This window comes from Phyllobates terribilis, unplaced genomic scaffold (genome assembly GCF_046119375.1).
Source record: "Phyllobates terribilis strain yellow unplaced genomic scaffold, ASM4611937v1 Scaffold_2__4_contigs__length_985480577, whole genome shotgun sequence".
Taxonomy (NCBI): Eukaryota; Metazoa; Chordata; class Amphibia; order Anura; family Dendrobatidae; genus Phyllobates; species Phyllobates terribilis.
The window spans coordinates 905,119,363-905,136,813 of record NW_027362762.1 but is presented as its reverse complement, the minus strand read 5'-3'; the positions used below and the strand labels follow the sequence as shown (position 1 = coordinate 905,136,813).

At 42.8% G+C, this 17,451-nt stretch overlaps 1 protein-coding gene across 3 annotated transcripts in view; it reads left to right on the top strand.

The window, feature by feature from the left end:
* SAMSN1 (SAM domain, SH3 domain and nuclear localization signals 1) overlaps positions 1-17,451 on the top strand; it is a 97,855-nt gene that overhangs the window by 46,761 nt on the left and 33,643 nt on the right. The window contains exon 1 of one of the 3 annotated variants that reach the window (XM_073668244.1): positions 5,828-6,104. The exons of the other annotated variants lie outside the window; for them this stretch is intronic. Coding sequence (XP_073524345.1) covers positions 6,048-6,104 — 57 coding nt within the window. The 5' untranslated portion in view covers positions 5,828-6,047. Of the gene's footprint in view, positions 1-5,827; positions 6,105-17,451 lie in introns of those variants that run through there. 3 annotated transcript variants of the gene reach the window in all.

Sequence of the window (17,451 nt, the reverse complement as noted above, 5' to 3'; positions counted from 1 at the left end):
TGTGGTACACACAAGGACACAGGACAGAGGTTGAGTCAACTTTAATCCATGTTAACTGGCTGCAAGTGTCATTTAGTTATTGCCAACACCTGTTAGGTGCCACAGGTAAGTTACAGGTGCTGTTAATTACACTAATTAGAGAAGCATCACATGATTTTTCAAACAGTGTCAATACTTTTGTCCACCCCCTTTTTTAGGTTTGGTGTGGAATTATATCCAATTTGGCTTTAGGACAATTCTTTTTGCGTTTTTTCATTGAAGACAAATTAAATGAAGATAATAATACCAAAGAATTTGTGATTGCAATCATTTTCAGGAAGAAACTGAGTATTATCTGACAGAATTGCAGGGGTGCCAATACTTTTGGCCACCACTGTATGCGTAGGTCATTTGGACATTACTATGGCTGTGTCTATGTTAAAAAGGTTAAAAGAGTCCAATGCCCTCTTTTTTCTTTTGTTTAAATGGACTAAATGAGCCCCTCCTCCTCACTTCAACCCACCCTTCTACATGTTTCATTAGTTAGACCAGCTTCTTAAAGGAACATAGGAAAAATGACATGGTACTGTATTTAAGTTCATCACTATTTAAGTGAATGATGAAATACCAATCATGCACAAAAAAATCAGATACCCCTTTAAAAAGATGAAAACAAAATGCAGCACAGTACTTGTAGTACCGGTAGAAAGCAGTACTTGTAGTTGCAGGAAATTCTCAACAATTCTGTCCAATATTTCATGTGGCTTATTCTCCCATAGGGAAATATTTAGGTTTCAGTTAATCATGACTGCTTCTGACCAAAAGCCTCAGTGGCCACAGTTAGTGACTGCTAGATCTAATTTAATGCCATGTTGAATGTGCCTTTGTTTATAGATGCCTATCTCAATGATAGATTTAATTTGTCTGTGCATAGTCATCCATAAGCTTCCTGCTTGCACAATATTCTGCAATTAACGCCTAATAAAGAATAATAGTCTTCAGTGCTTGATATCTGCAACTTCTTTGATTCTTAGAATGACAAAACCTCAAGTAACCCACATATATCAAAGAATGATACTGTGAAAGAAACATAATAGAGAGATCTGAAACTGATGCATTGATGCCTACTACCATGATTTTAATTTTTCCCAGTTTTTAATTTTTATCCTAGTAAATGTGAAGTTTTAGAATTTTTTTTTTTTGTTTTGATATAGCGGCTACTGGATGAACACCCTTTGCTCCTGCATGAAAAATATATGAATGTATCTATGCACATAGTCAAATACAGGCACAAAATGTATGTGAACTTACAGTACATATAGACCAAGATGGTACCAAGATTATTTCATTGGAAAGTACCTGTATGAGAGAGGGAGGAAAAAATGCATATTACCAAAATAATATACATCCTGAAATTGGGAAGCCACCCACCACCTGACGTGCGTGTCGCTTCGTCTGGGGGTGGGTAGATTCCCAATCTTCAGTGTGCCTTTGTTTTGGCAATATGCATATACATAGTCCATCCTTAATGCAGCAGCCAGGGTCATCTATCTGGCTAATCGTTACTCGGACGCTTCTGCTCTGTGCCAGTCATTGCACTGGCTGCCCATACATTATAGGATTCAATTTAAATTGCTTGTTCTCACCCACAAAGCTCTACACAGCTCGGCACCCCCCTACATCTCCTCCCTTATTTCTGTTTATCGGCCTACCCGTTCTCTAAGCTCCGCAAGCGACTCCACACTAATCCGTACCTCCCACTCCCGGCTTCAAGACTTCTCCCGAGCTGCACCTATTCTTTCGAATGCTCTACCCCAAGAAATTAGGACGAACCACAATTTACACAGTTTTAAGCGCTCCCTAAAAACACATTTGTTTAGGGTGGCCTTTCACGTTCCCTATTCAAAGTCCTTTTATATTGTCAGGAAAACTTGGTCAGACCTTGCAGCCCTCTGGTGCCCCCTTATCCTGCTGGTCAAACACGGTATTATCCTGCTGCTCTCATTTATGTCGACTATTGTGGCACGTGATGTGACAGGACATATATATACCACCAGTTCCTTCCAGGAACGTATATATACCTCAATCCAGCCACCCTTAACCACAATATCACATAAATACACCGTATGCTGCCACCACCGATCTCTTAACAGGTGGATCGGGTACCCGTTAGGTAACGTGAATTAGCGGGTGAGGAACGTGTTTGCTCGACATAGGACAAGAAGAACGAACCTGGTAAAAAATAATAATTTACTCCCGAAAGTTGGCAGTGTTTACAAAAGATATACAAGATATTATAAAAGAGACCATTTACATATATGCATAAAACAGTTATTAAAATAAAAGGGGTAAATAATAGCAAAACCTGCGCCACAAGGTGATGGTCTCAGATCCTGTGGGGAGGGGGCGGCTCCCCGGAAATTAGGTGTGATTCCTCCATGCAGCGAGGAGTGCTTGCGTCTGACGTCCCTGGGTTGGAATAAGCCAACATGGACGTTCTGGTTTTTAGTAAGGAGGCAAAACACTAGGACACACCCATGTTGTTTACCTCACACGGGGGCTCGGTTTTGTGAACCCACCCAGCTGCACAAGACATAAAAATCCTTCATCTTCCATATCTTGGTATGGGGGGGGCCACATCCAAGATGGATGTTTGCCGTCACCAATATTCACGAAGATTGATATCAAATATGATATTTCTATGACGTTCAGAAGCTCAGAACCCATTTCCTAGGGTTCTGGTGGTTTCCCAGTTATGAAAGATACAGCATCATAACTGGAAAAAGGTGAGCATCCCAAAAATGTGGTCCATGTGTTTGTGACAGTCATGTGCGTTATTAAACTCAACATTAAAAGTTTGTTCAGTTACACAATAGGACTTTGGAGGGGAAATCCAGTGTAGACCAGTATGCTTGCTTTTGGTTGAGGTTTATGGCGGCTATAAAAATTCCTTGTTTGGGGGAAGCAAGAGTAGAGTTCTATGGAGGTCCTTCCAAGTGAATAGAGGGCGGAGATTTAAGACATCTCTGGCTGTCCTTTGAACATTTTTAAAACTAGGACAAAAATACATTTTGCCTGACATATATTGTTACAGCCCATTCATTGTTTCTCCAAACATAAGTCTCCACCAAACTCCATCGCACCCAAAAGCACTATAGATACTGGCCGGTGATGACCTCTTGGAGCCTTTATCTATCCCTCAACCCCTCATGATGGGTGAGCCATCATTGTAAATAAGCCCCTGTATTTTGTGTCACCCCCACCTCATTGTAGATTGTAAGCTCTTATGAGCAGGGTCGTCATTATTTTTGCTTTAGTTATTAGATTATTTTTAGCTATGTTACTTATGACTGTTGTATATGAACCTCTGAATTGTAAAGCGCTGCAGAATATGCGGAATATGTTGGTGCTATATAAATAAAGATTATTATTATTATATTATTATTCATTCTCTCTCTGGTATAGGCATTTTCCAGTTATTTGTTCTTAGTACTACTTGGCCTACATATACTTTATATTGACAAAAATGTTGTGCTTGTGTTTGTGTGACGCTCACAGCCCTCCCTGGGAAATGGGGTACTCGGAGCCGGGTCAGATGTTGGGGAGGCAGTCGTGGCCTGGACCCGTTCCATGCCCAGGGCCCTCACATTAAAAGTAATGGGCTATCAGGGTTGAGTGGTATTTATCGACTACGCCATCTGCGGTGTCTGGTGATGCGCCACCAGCACTGCTAGCAGTCCTCTGAGGCTGGATGTAGTGGCAGCAGGCGATGTTATAACTCCCCACAGGCGGAGAAGGGCCTCAGGGCAGATGTGACAGGAGGATGGGGAGAGTAGTCCTGGGTCACTCAGGTGCTGTGTGGTGCAGTGCAGAAATGAAGGAACCAGAGGCCATAGGGATAGTCTTCCAGGTCTTTTACTCACAGTTCTTTTAAGCAGCGGCAAGGCTTCTCCCTGCTCCTCACGGATCACTGCGGCCACCAGGGATGAGGGCTCAGCGCACCCAAGTTATTCAGGTACCTCGATCAGGACCCTCCGAGTGTTCCTAACAGTCCCCTTTGAACCTCTCCTGTCCCTGTGCGTGCAAAGGCTGGGTCTCCCTCTGGACTATGCACAGATATAGGGTAAGGCGGCAATTCCGTTCCGCCCGTCACCCGACGGGACCCACTGTAGCCTACCGGGCTTCTCTGACAGAGACGTGAAGTAACAAAGTCAGATATCGGGGGCCAGTACCCCTCTTGCAGCAGGAGTCCCTCTGGCCAGGCCAGAATGGAGAGTACAGGTGGCGCACGACGCTCCGTCCGTGCTCCCTGGGATCCTTTTGCTCGTGGAGCTATTTCACTATAGCTCACGACCTTCTTCAGCAAGGGAACTTGACCGGGGTATAGACACTGTTAACTCATACCCGCTCCTCGTGTCAAGGTCAGAGCACGAGGACCGTGCATCTTCAGCACACTGCAGGCTCCTACACAAGGCCACTGTCAGCTGCAAAGACCACAATCAAAGAACCTTGTGCTTAAGATGGCTGGCTATTATATATGAAATTATGTGTGTAAACTGAAACTGTGTTCTACCCTTCACCCACTACATGATTCCCCTATCTTTTGGTTCCCATCACTTGTGATCCTGCTGAGGCAGCACTATGGTGCATACTTGCCTCCCATAGGTCAGGAGTGTGTAGTGTTGAATGTAGATTCAGGGTCCTGACCAGTCCACCTTCCTTACCTGGGTGAGGAGACACTACACCTGCTGAGAGGCAGCAGAACCCCCCCTTGTGGCGACCGAACCCTCAGGGGTGCCACATTTGACTATGTACATATACAATAAGAAAGCACAGCAGTACACTGTAAGACATATGCAAACACTGAGAACATAAGAGCTAAACCGCATCATTGCTAAATAAAATGTACTTACAAAAAATGAAGGCTCTTAGCGCATAAATTGGCCAATTCATGTATGCCCATCAACCACGGCAAGGAGGCCTCCGCATGATGGGTATCTCTCCTCCTAAACATGCCTCTCTTGGGCTACAAATTTAAGTGGGCAGGTAGAAACCAACACTAATTAAAACCCTTGGGCTGATGGGTGGAGTGCAGAGTCAGAAATTGCAGTGTGCACCTGTTCACACTATATAGAGGTGCTGGTCAGGTTTTTTGTTTTCTTGAAGTTTACCATGGAGGTTTTGACTGCCTCATTTTCTGACTCTGCACATGTCTTGGCCCTTACAGTGTGCTGCTGTGCTTTCTTATTGTATGCTATGCAGTCATTGCATCTGTTCACACTATATGGAGGTGCTGGTCAGGTTTTTTGTTTTCTTGCTATGTACATATACATTCATAGATTTATATTGACTAGTGTATACTGGGATCGGACTGTCTCTCTTTCTTTTCCCACTTATTTGCAGTGTCCTTTTTTTATATATGTATTTTTTCATCATTTACAGTAAAGATTATTTTTTATGTCTAATAGTTTTGGGTCTTACACCATTTCTATGAGATATCATCTTTATATCTTACCCCAAAGAAATGCAAAACAAAATTTTATTAATCAGTTATGGGCCGACTTTCACTGTAGTTTATGACAATTTCTGGAGTAAATTAGTGTACATTTTTTGGGTAGCAGGATGCCCCATACTTCCTATGTACTACTGTCTACTTGTATTAATTTTTTAAAAAATATGCAAGAGCAGCTGGAAATGGAAAAAAAAGAAGAAAATTTGCACCCAAATTTGCCACTATTTTTCCACTGTAATTCTGATGCCTATCTCATAATAACTCCCCCTCCCCCATAGCATACTGTGCTATGATATGGGGAGGGGGATTGACATTAAACCGCCCTCACCGCCCATCAGAATCGTAGCTCGTGGCAAGACTCTTGATAATTCCACTGAAATGTGATAACTTTCATGAACGGCTCATCAGGGCGACAGGAAGAGGAGACGTTGCAAAACAGCAGCTTGTGCAGCGCGGCCGCGGCGGTGTCACATCCTCTGACTTCAGGAAGCCTGAGGTAACGGACAGAAGCTCAATCTCACACTCACCGCTGTCTGTGAAGCTGCTACCTCGCACAATGCTAAAAAGAAAACCCTCAAATGTCTCGGAGAAAGAGAAAACGCAAAAGCCGAAGGTAAAAATGTGTATTCTGTATCCAAAATAGCAGTGTCTTATAGATGTAGCAGAGAGGAATTTGTCACGTTACTCTTTGGACCTGTCTGATCACACTTACTTTGTAAGTTAATAGAAGATTCGCAGTCCTATGTAAAAAAAAAAATAGTACATGGTAACAAGTGCCAAGTGACATACTCAGCTCAACTGGATTTCTAAGGATAAGTTCCCACTCATGGTTTTTTTTTTGTTGTTTTGACTAAAATTAATCCTGTTATCTCCGATTTTAGAAACATTTCAGTTTCGTGCATTATTTACAATGCATATAGCGAAAGAGGTATTCTGTATGTGCAGCATTTCATACTTTTTATACAAGCAATGTAAAAAAGAAAAAGAAAAACATAATATTGTATCACAAGTTGATTGCAAAATAACCAGTGTTACATTTGCAAAAACTCAGCTCTGCTGCATCTAAGGCCATGGCCCTACTATCAGTATTTGGTCAGTATTCAGTCAGTATTTTTTCTCAGGAGTGGGAGACAAAACCAGGTGAGGAACAATCAGAGAAAAGGTATAATAGAAACAAGTCACCAATTCTGCATTTATCACCCACTCCTGGCTTTGGCTTCCACTCCTGAGAAAAAATACTGACCGAATACTGACCAAATACTGATATGGGGCCATGGCCTTACACTCAGATCTGCTGCTTCTGGACGCAACATATTTGTAATGTTAATTAATACATATAAAATGTTCATCCTTTATGATAAATGTGGAATTTTAGATGATGTTTTTGTTTCAGGTTTTGTAGTATACAGTGCCTGAATAAGTATTTATAACCATACACGGTGAACTTTTCCACATTTTTTTCACATTACACCCACAAACTTAAGTGTATTTAATATTTGTCCTGTGGACATATTCTCCCCCCTGAGATGTGGATCTCTGCTGCTCCTCCAGAGTGACCATGGACCTCTTGGCTGCTTCTCCAATTAGTGCTCTCCTTGCTTGGGATGTCAGTTTAAGTGGACGGCCATGTCTTGGTAGGTTTGCAGTTGTACTCCTTTCATTTTTGATGAGGGATTGATCAGTGCTCTGAGAGATGTTCAGAGCTTGGGCTATATTTTTATAGCCCTAACCCTGCTTTACTCTTGTCCGCAACTTAATTACTCACCTGTCTGGTGTGTTCCTTGGCTTTACTCTTCTCCACAACTTTATCCCTGACCTGTTTGTTGTGTTCCTTGACTTTACTCTTCTCCACAACTTTATCCCTGACCTGTCTGTTGTGTTCCTCGACTTTACTCTTCTCCACAACTTTATCCCTGTCATATCTAGTGTGTTCCTTGATTTTCATGATGCTGTTTGATCCCTAATGTTCTCAAACAACCCTCTGAGGCCTTCACAGAACAGCTGCAGTTATACTGAGAATAAATTAAACATAGGTAGGCTCAATTTACCAATTATGTGACTTCTGGAGGAATTGGTCACTCAGGACTTTATTTAGGGGTATCAGATTACAGGGGGAGCAATACAAATGCACACCACAATTTTCAGATATATATTTTTAAAATACTTAGAAAACCATGTATCATTCCCTTTACACTTTACAAATACTTGCTACTTTGTGTTGGTATATCACATAAGATCCCAATTAAATCTATTTAAGCTTGTGGGTGTAATGAGAAAACATGTGGAAAAGTTCACGGGGTATGAATACTTTTTCAAGGCACTGTATGGAATTTGAAGGGACTTTGTTAAAAGGAAAAAAATAATTTATTAGAACCTGCTTAGAAGAGATTGTCGAATAAAGAACATTTGTACATTTGCTTACAAGCGTCTGACTCCGTGTGAATAAAGCACTACTGAGCATGTGCAGCCACCACTCTATTAAAGGGGCTTCCAAACTCAACATAAATTCCTTTAGTTAGTCTATGTGATTGGAGATTGCCAAATCCTATATGCCCACTGTCAGGATTCCTCTCTATTTCTACCCGGATCATGCGATCACATGACAGTAAATATGTAATCTGCATACTAACGGTCACATACTGACTAGTAACTTCTCTGGCTTTTCTCATTGTTCTACTGAGAGTAGTAGATGAGAGGCTAGTAGTCATGTGACCGCCAGTATGCAAATCACATACTTGCATACATACACAGCAGAAAAGGTAATATCATGATATTTGGCAATGCGGTGGGGTACGGCTGCTAACCCAATATTGTGACTTATGCAGCAGATGAAAAAAATAATTTGCCTTCACCCTGGAAGTGAAATTTATTTATATGATTTGTTAAAAAAAAAAAAAAAAGTGTTACGGAAAGTAGGAGTGTCTGTTGACACAGGCACCATTCACTGAGCGATGTCCGTTTCACGGTAGGATGAGGTTTGTCTGGCCACCCCTATTTTTTACATGCATGGCGATTACTGCTCCTCTGAAATAGGCCTGTGGACATTGGTGCCGGTTTTTTTCATCTCACTTGCTGTAATTAAGCAAATTATTGGTAATCGTATGTGGATACTGCGTGTCCTGGTGCCAGACATCATATGGTATAATGGTATAAATATGTAAACCATTAGTATTGCTACTATTATTCACTGCCTGTTCACATTAGATCATTGTACTTTGTTTGAAGAACCTGTCAACCTCAACAACCAAACTATAAAATCTCCAATTGCTCTATATCCATGCCTATGTGGTTCCATGGTAACAGACTACAAATAATCCCCATGCAGTCTGGTAATGGTGTGGGTTTCTGCTATGGGTGAATTACCCCCTCCTTCCCAAGAGCACAAGAGGATCCTCAGGGGATCCCAGGCTGTGACACAGTAAGAGTTAACTTCGAAGCTAATTACTTGTCACTAGAGACTTTTTTTTTGTGGGAGACCAATGAATAATGTGAGCTTAAAGCGCAGCTATCAGCAGGATTGTGCTCTGCAACCTACATACACTGTCAGGTGGGCGACATTTCACTGATTAATATGATACCTTGGTTGATGAAATCCGTCCTGTGGTTCTTGTGTAATCTTTACTTTCAGTTTGGAGATAATGATATGCCTGTGCTTCGGAGCGGCCTGTGGGGGGCGCTCTATCTGGTGCTCTGCTTACATATTCATCTGTATGCTCTTATGACAGGTTACTGTGCCTTCACTGACCTGCCTCCCATTTTACATAACGCACAAATGGAGCAGTGGCACTGGTCACGCATGCACAAATGGATCAGTGGTCACACATGCACAAATGGATCAGTGGTCACACATGTACAAATGGAGTAATGGTCATGTATGCACAAATAAAAAAAAAATACAAGCAAACAATCTAATAACCTCAATCTGCAAGGGCAGCAAAGTGCTGTTTTGGAAAAAGACATTGTGTATTTGCAATTTATTGCAGATTACATATTTCCTAGTTCCATTGCATAAATCTGTCACTATTTTATCTTCTAAAAATGTATCTTCCAAAAATGTAAAAAAAATAAATAAAAAAATACTTGAAGCATCAGGATCACAAAGTCTATAAGCTTCCAGATATTAACTGCTACTGTTGAACTCAGAAAACATAAAGCATGCAAAAAAAAGAACTTTCTGTCAGTTTTATTATGTCTCCAAAGGTTCCCCTTGAAAGACAAGAGTGACCTTGATATGCTGAGTTGGCACATGCCAGTGAATTAATGGCAGGACGTAGCTGGAGGGAGGCTTGCAGAAACAAAACAGCGCCAAGGGCTGTGTTCTGCTCTGATCATTAACTAGATGAATCAAAGTGATACATCAAATACACTAATCTGGTGGTGGCCTTTTTACTTTGTTCAAGACCTCTGATATGGAGAACTCTGCTGTTTTCTGCGTCTCGGAACAGAGCGTGCTGCAAAATAAGGGTGTGCTGAGATTCTAATCCCAGAACATGCCGCTTTCTTTTTTTTTTTTTTTTTTACCCAATGTCTTGAGATGTTTGCCAAGTATGATAGCTTGCTGACACATCAAAAGCCACTTCTGTCTTTTTAGAGGCAAGCAGGAATAGAGATGGAAGTGACAGTGGTAAAGATAATGAGTGAAGATTAGCTCCTTCTGCATCAGGCGGTGTCATCTATAAGCATTACTGGCACGCGGACATGTTGCCCCTCCCGGTCTGGCTAGGACTGGGTAATCTGACATCTTTACAAATATAAGAAAAAATGTTTTTCTTAGGTTATTCATAGTAAAAAATACTTAAAAGACTATTTAATTAATTAAAGGGAATCTGTCACCGGGTTTTTGCTACCTCATCTGAGAGCTGCATAATGTAGAGAAAGAGACGCTGATTCCAACGATGTATCACTTAGTTTATTTGGTGCGGCATTTGTGATATAATCAGAGTTTTTAGATGTCACATGTAGCAGAGCTGAGAAAGCTAACCATGCCCACACCCCAGCTCTCTGTGTACACTGTATATTGACAGTAAGCTGCTAATCAGAGTTGGAGGTGTGGCTAGACTAGTCCCGCAGTGATAATCTCCTTCTAATAAAATACTCATTGTATTGAAACAACATCAAACAGCCTAATAAGTGACATTCACTGAATTCAGTGTCTCAGCCCCTACCTCCTGCTGCCTTCAGATTACCTAGCAAAAAGATCCCCTTTAACAAATTACATAATGTAGCACAGAACTTCATAGTAAAGTGCCAACCATGTGTGCCAAGAGCGTAGTGTTCTGAGCGGATGTCACTTCCTTTCTAATATAGGAAACCTATAACATACTACATGTAGTCGTATATCCAAGCAGCATGCTATGTTGCAGGAGGAACAGAACATATTGATATATAGGTTTGGAGGAAAAGATTAATGTGAAATAACTTATAGTTTGTTCATTTTAATCCCTCTTTCTGCTTAGGAGTCCAGTGGGCGGTCCTATCCAGTGACTCACTGCCTTCCCTCTTTGAATATACAGAGGGAGATTTCTACCACTAAGTAAAACCACCCACAGGACTTCTAAGCATAGAAAGACCTGAGGTTTAAATGCTATGTACCTTCGCATAGTTTTTTTCCCCTTGATTATTGGTTTCTTAGATGCAAAGTTATGGTAAGCAACTTTCTAAAAAGTCTTCATTGAAACATTTCTACTGTTTACCTGCCGTGGAGTGTTAATAAGTCTTTTATGTAGCTAAGTGATTTGCAGAAATGTTAAAAATCAATCAGAGTTCCTGCTTGTGGCTCTGATGGCTTCTCTGCTCCTTCTCCTTCCCTTCTCTCAGTGTTAGAGATAGCAGTAGGAAATGTGAGGGGTGGTTCCCAGAGGTCCAACAGTGTGCAGAGGGGAGATATGCACAGTCACAGGGAGGGCAGTGAAAACAGGCTGTAGAAAAAGAGAAAAGCACATGATGAGCTAATTGCAGAATAGAAGCTGTGATAAAAGATAAGCTAGTGAAATATTCAGCATCTTTTATACATACAGACATCACATCCAGCCTACATTACTGGGAGAGACACTCTCACAAGAGAAAAATAGGAAAATTGGATAAGACTGCAAACTACACTGCTCAAAAAAATAAAGGGAACAATTAAACAACAGAATATAACTCCAAGTAAATCAAACTTCTGTGAAATCAAACTGTTCACTTAGGAAGCAACACTGTTGTGCAAATGGAATAGACAATAGATGGAAATTATTGGCAATTATCAAGACACACTCAATAAAGGAGTGGTTCTGCAGGTGGGGACCACAGACCACATCTCAGTACCAATGCTTTCTGGCTGATGTTTTGGTCACTTTTGAATGTTGGTTGTGCTTTCACACTCGTGGTAGCATGAGACGGACTCTACAACCCACAGAAGTTGCTCAGGTAGTGCAGCTCATCCAGGATGGCACAGCAATGCGAGCTGTGGCAAAAAGGATTGCTGTGTCTGTCAGGCTGGAGGCACTACCAGGAGACAGGCCAGTACACCAGGAGATGTGGAGGGGGCCGTAGGAGGGCAACAACCCAGCAGCAGGACAGCTACCTCCGCCTTTGTGCAAGGAGGAACAGGAGGAGCACTGCCAGAGCCCTGCAAAATGACCTCCAGCAGGCCACAAATGTGCATGTGTCTGCACAAACGGTTAGAAACCGACTCCATGAGGGTGGCATGAGGGCCCGACATGCACAGATGGGGGTTGTGCTCACAGCCCAACACCGTGCAGGACGCTTGGCATTTGCCACAGAACACCAGGATTGGCAAAGTTGCCACTGGTGCCCTGTGCTCTTCACAGATGAAAGCAGGTTCACACTATGCACATGTGACAGACGTGACAGAGTCTGAAGACACCGTGGAGAGCGATGGGCTGCCTGCAACATCCTTCAGCATGACCGGTTTGGCAGTGGGTCAGTAATGGTGTGGGTGGCATTTCTTTGGAGGGCCACACAGCCCTCAATGTGCTCGCCAGAGGTAGCCTGACTGCCATTAGGTACCGAGATGAGATCCTCAGACCCCTTTTGAGACCATATGCTGGTGCGGTTGGCCCTGGGTTCCTCCTAATGCAGGACAATGCCAGACCTCATGTGGCTGGAGTGTGTCAGCAGTTCCTGCAAGATGAAGGCATTGAAGCTATGGACTGGCCCGACCGGTCCCCAGACCTGAATCCGATTGAGCACATCTGGGACATCATGTCTCACTCCATCCACCAATGTCACGTTGCACCACAGACTGTCCAGGAGTTGGCGGGTGCTTTAGTCCAGGTCTGGGAGGAGATCCCACAGGAGACCATCCGCAACCTCATCAGGAGCATTCCCAGGCATTGTAGGGAGGTCATACAGGCACATGGAGGCCACACACAATACTGAGCCTCATCAGGAGCATGCCCAGGCGTTGTAGGGAGGTCATACAGGCACGTGGAGGCCACACACAATACTGAGCCTCATTTTGACTTGTTTTAAGGACATTACATCAAAGTTGGATCAGGCTGTAGTGTGTTTTTCCACTTTAATTTTGGGGGTGACTCCAAATCCAGGCCTCCATTGGTTAATAAATTTGATTTCCATTGATGATTTTTGTGTGATTTTGTTGTCAGCACATTCAACTTTGTACAGAACAAAGTATTCAATGAGAATATTTCATTCATTCAGATCTAGGATGTCTTATTTGAGTGTTCCCTTTATTTTTTTTTAGCAGTGTATATTTCAAGGCGTCTGAAATGTAAGAGGGAAGGAAGATAACAGACTGAAACTTTGCAATTGTTATTTAATTTAGCAAAAGGCAACCACTAATAAATATATTTTTTACTTAATGGATAGACAGTTGTGTTTTATAGCACCAATAGGTCAGGTTTTCAGGGCTTTGTTAGAATAAAAGAGGGGATTATTATAATATATTATCAGACCCTTAGGAATTACTTGTGTTTTCATGACCCATTGGGGGTAATTTAAGACCTGCGTTTAGGAACATTTGAGCGTCTACTCAAATATATGCAAATGTGATCCCTTCCAAGAGGGCTGGAAGTTGGCTCCCTAGTGCCACCTATTGGAGGAAGCCACCCTATAAGTCAATGATAATCCTATAACAAGCTTTGACAAAAACATTAGGACGTTCTGCCAAACCACAGTCTTCTCAAAAATAAAATGATCTTTATCTGCAAACGGCTGTTTTAGGGTTGCTGCTCCTCATCAGTGCAGATAAGGATACTGGTTGTCTATTACAGGAAGTGTATAATGTGAAGCATCTCCTCGAGGAGAGAGCTTTATAGACCAAGCAATACTCCCTGAGAGAAAGGTGTGCACATTAGCCGTCTTCCAGGAGAAGGAAGCTGTCTGTCTGGTTCTTCTTGCATAAAGAAGTTCACGTACAATACCGCCAAAGTGGCTGACATCCATCATTAAAGGATCAAGGGGGCAAATATAATAACATTTTATTGCCTTAGTTCTGGCCACATTTATTATGTTTTGCAAAAAAACATTATTATATTGGTCTTTTCTAAAATGTTATTGTATCATAGGTTTTTAAAGGTCGAAAATAACAAATGGAACTTTTACTTACCATTTCTGGGTCCACCGCTGCCTCTTGACTCAGTTGATTGGCTGCAGTGGTGAGGTCACGTCTACAGCGCTCATAACCGCTGCAGCCGATCAACAAGAAGACGCAGTGCTGGACTCAGGGAAGGTAATTAGCAGCTCTGTTTATTATTTTAGACTGCGGTAAAGATAATGAGTGAAGATAATGTGTGAAGATCGTTGCTTCTTCACCTCTGCTTCAGTCTGTTGATTGGCTGCAGTGGTGAGGTCACATCTTCGGCGCTCATAACCTCAGCCTTATGGTACAATCAAATTTTAAAACTGACAACCCCTTTAATGTTATGTGCAATTTTTTAAGGGGCAAAATACTTGTTAACAAGAGGTGTCCTAAAGAAGGAAGACGAGTCCAAAATGCACCACCTATTCTTCTGGGTTCAGTCTAGAGATCGTAGGAGTTAATGGAAGCCTATACAGACTAATAGCAGGCAGAGTTACCACTAAAGTACTGCAGTGTAGGGATGTGATGATAAGTGATGGATATTTTATTAGAATCCACATGTTTCGGCCTCGTACCGACCAGAGATGTGGTGATAAAGGATGGATATTTCATTCGAATTCGGGGTCAGTACAACACGTTGATTCTAACAAAATATCGATCTCTTATCATCACGTCTTTACACTGAAGTACTTTAGCGGTAGCTCTGTTGTCTATTAACCTATACAGGCTTCCATCAACTCCTACGATCTCTACACTGATCTCCATACTGAGGCCGAGCCACACCGGATCAGAACCAGCAAAGCTATCACACAGGCAATCCTAGGTGTTCTGTCCTCAACACAACACACCCAGGAGAGCAAAACTGACATTGGGGCATCCGCACCCCCTTTACAGATGCATCTGTATGTACCATTACAGTGGTGCCCTATGAGCGCTTTTCTCTTTGTTTTTTCGATTTAGGTTTAATCTAACTACATTTGACCCAATTTTCATGGTCCTGCCCCGATGATCTTGCCTTTAGCCTCTATTATGACATTTACAGCTATAGTTATGCCCATGCTATGTCGTTTAGTGCTTTGCAGAACAGATGATCCTGCTCAAAAATTTTGAAAACATGGGGGAAAAAAGCCATCTATAACCAATAACTTTTTTTAGATTGTCCCTTGCGCCATGTTTACTTCTTGATCGTGTACGGCCAACACGGGTTCCATGGATCAACATGCCCCCACCTTCCAGCACTCACCTTCCCCCACCAAATACAAACACCGCACCTGTATTTCTTTGGATAAATTTGGCCACAGCGGCCATTTTATTAACAAACAACATTAACATATTAACAGTGTTATAAAATAAATAAGAAGGGAGGGTTCTTGGAGTTAAAATTAGATCTGGCATAAATTAAACCGAACTCGAACCACCATATTACCCTCAGCCGTCCATCACCAGCTCAAGGGCACCAAATGCTCCCAGGGTAAAACCCCGTCCAGAGCCCAAAACCAAATGCCAGATCACCCCGGTTAAGCAAGGCACTGCCTGTGATTATCCAATATTCTTTCCACCGACACTTCTGTGCCAACTCCAAGAACCCCACCCCCCGCCACCAACGAACAGCCCTGACCACCTCAGGCTCGTGAGCGCCCCAACACTGCAAAAGCCCTTTCGATCCCCTCCTGTATGGCCAATGCCCATAAATCAATGCCAATATCATTCAAATGTACGCCGTCCTTTTCCCAAAAATCTCCAACTCCCGCTTCCAGATCAAGATGCCGTTCGCTTACTCCCGCGTTCCTGGTAACAAAAGCTGATATAGCTCTGTTCAACTTTATACGTGCCCTATTAATTCCCTTCAATGATCTGGCCTCCCTCCATTTCTCTCTGGGCACAATGTCAGACCACACTGTCAACACCTCAGGAAAAGATGTCCATAACCTTAACAGATCGATTCGAATGTCCCTCATCAATTCCCTGACCGGCCGAGCCCTCCAAATCATTTCCCCCCATATGCACCACCAAAATATCCGGCGCCCGATCCAAACGAGCTGCTTTATGGAATTCTGGCAGCACCCTTCTCCAAACCATCCCTCGAAAACCCAACCACCGAACCACCGCTTGCTCCCTGCTAAAAACCCAATTGCCTACCGTCCGGCCTCACGTCCGCCCTCACCGCTCCCAATGGACGAAAGAGTGTCCTAGCATCCAAACTAACAACGGGACGCCACCAGCAACAAGACAACCAAAAGGTATTTGAATCTCAAAAGGCAAATTACCTAAGACCGCATACCTAATGCCTTACATAAGACAGGTAACGATCAGAACTCCACCTCCCAATACGTTTTATCACATCCTTGCCTAACCCCAAGCCATCCGCTTCTGATGCCACACCAATTCTGAATGAATGTGACCCATATACCTCAGGGCTAAGGCCCAGCTCAGCAATCCCCTTTTTAAACACCGCTATGAATTGAAAACGTGACAAAAAGTCTCCATTTTCATGACACAATAATGGGCCCTTCCGCCCTGACCAAACCCGCCAATAAGCCAATAAACATCTCCTAGGACAAAGAAAAGATCCCATAACCTCACCCAATATTACTCGTTTACCTTTGCCCAATTGATCCGTCTTTTCCCCACCTAATCCAAAATTCAATACCCCCATCTCGACCACTCATATCCAAACAAACCCCCAACCTTATTCCTGCTTGGTGCCACCAATTCACCTACTCTTAGCGCGCCAAAAAAACGCCAATGAAAAAGCCAACCTAAATAGTGTGGCTTCAAAAACTGAACAACAAATCTTATCCAATACAAAACCCAAACGTTCCAAAATACTAAAGGTTACCGGTCTCCATTTATCCAACTCTTTACCTCTTGTCCTAAAGCCCTTGAGAGCTTGCTTCACTAAAAAGGACTTCGTAACATCCTTTATCCCCTGCAATTTAAAACCAAACGCTAAACCTGCAACAAACTTCCCAACTTTTGAAACCGACCATCCGCTCTCCACTGCCCTTCCCACGAGAAACAACGCCGCCATCTCTCTATCTCCATCACTCTCCAACACACCCCACTGCATAATCCAACTTTGCCATACTCGCCACGATGCCTCGTATGATGCCCAGGTCTGCCTTGTAATGGACTCCTGTATTAACCGTCCCGCTCTTCCATAACCAGCTGCCACAAACGCGAAGGGCATTCCTGTCCCACGTCCTCTGCCTCTGGAGCTAGCATCCGAAAACGATCCCACTGGAAACAAGACAAGGCATCTGCTATGGAATTTTGTACACCTGGAACATGTACCGCTGTAATCCAAGCGTTCAGCTTAAGACAAGAAAGTACTAGTTCCCTCAGCAACCTAATCACAGGCGGAGACGAGGCTGACAAACTGTTGATGACAGACACCACTCCCTTGTTATCCCAGTAA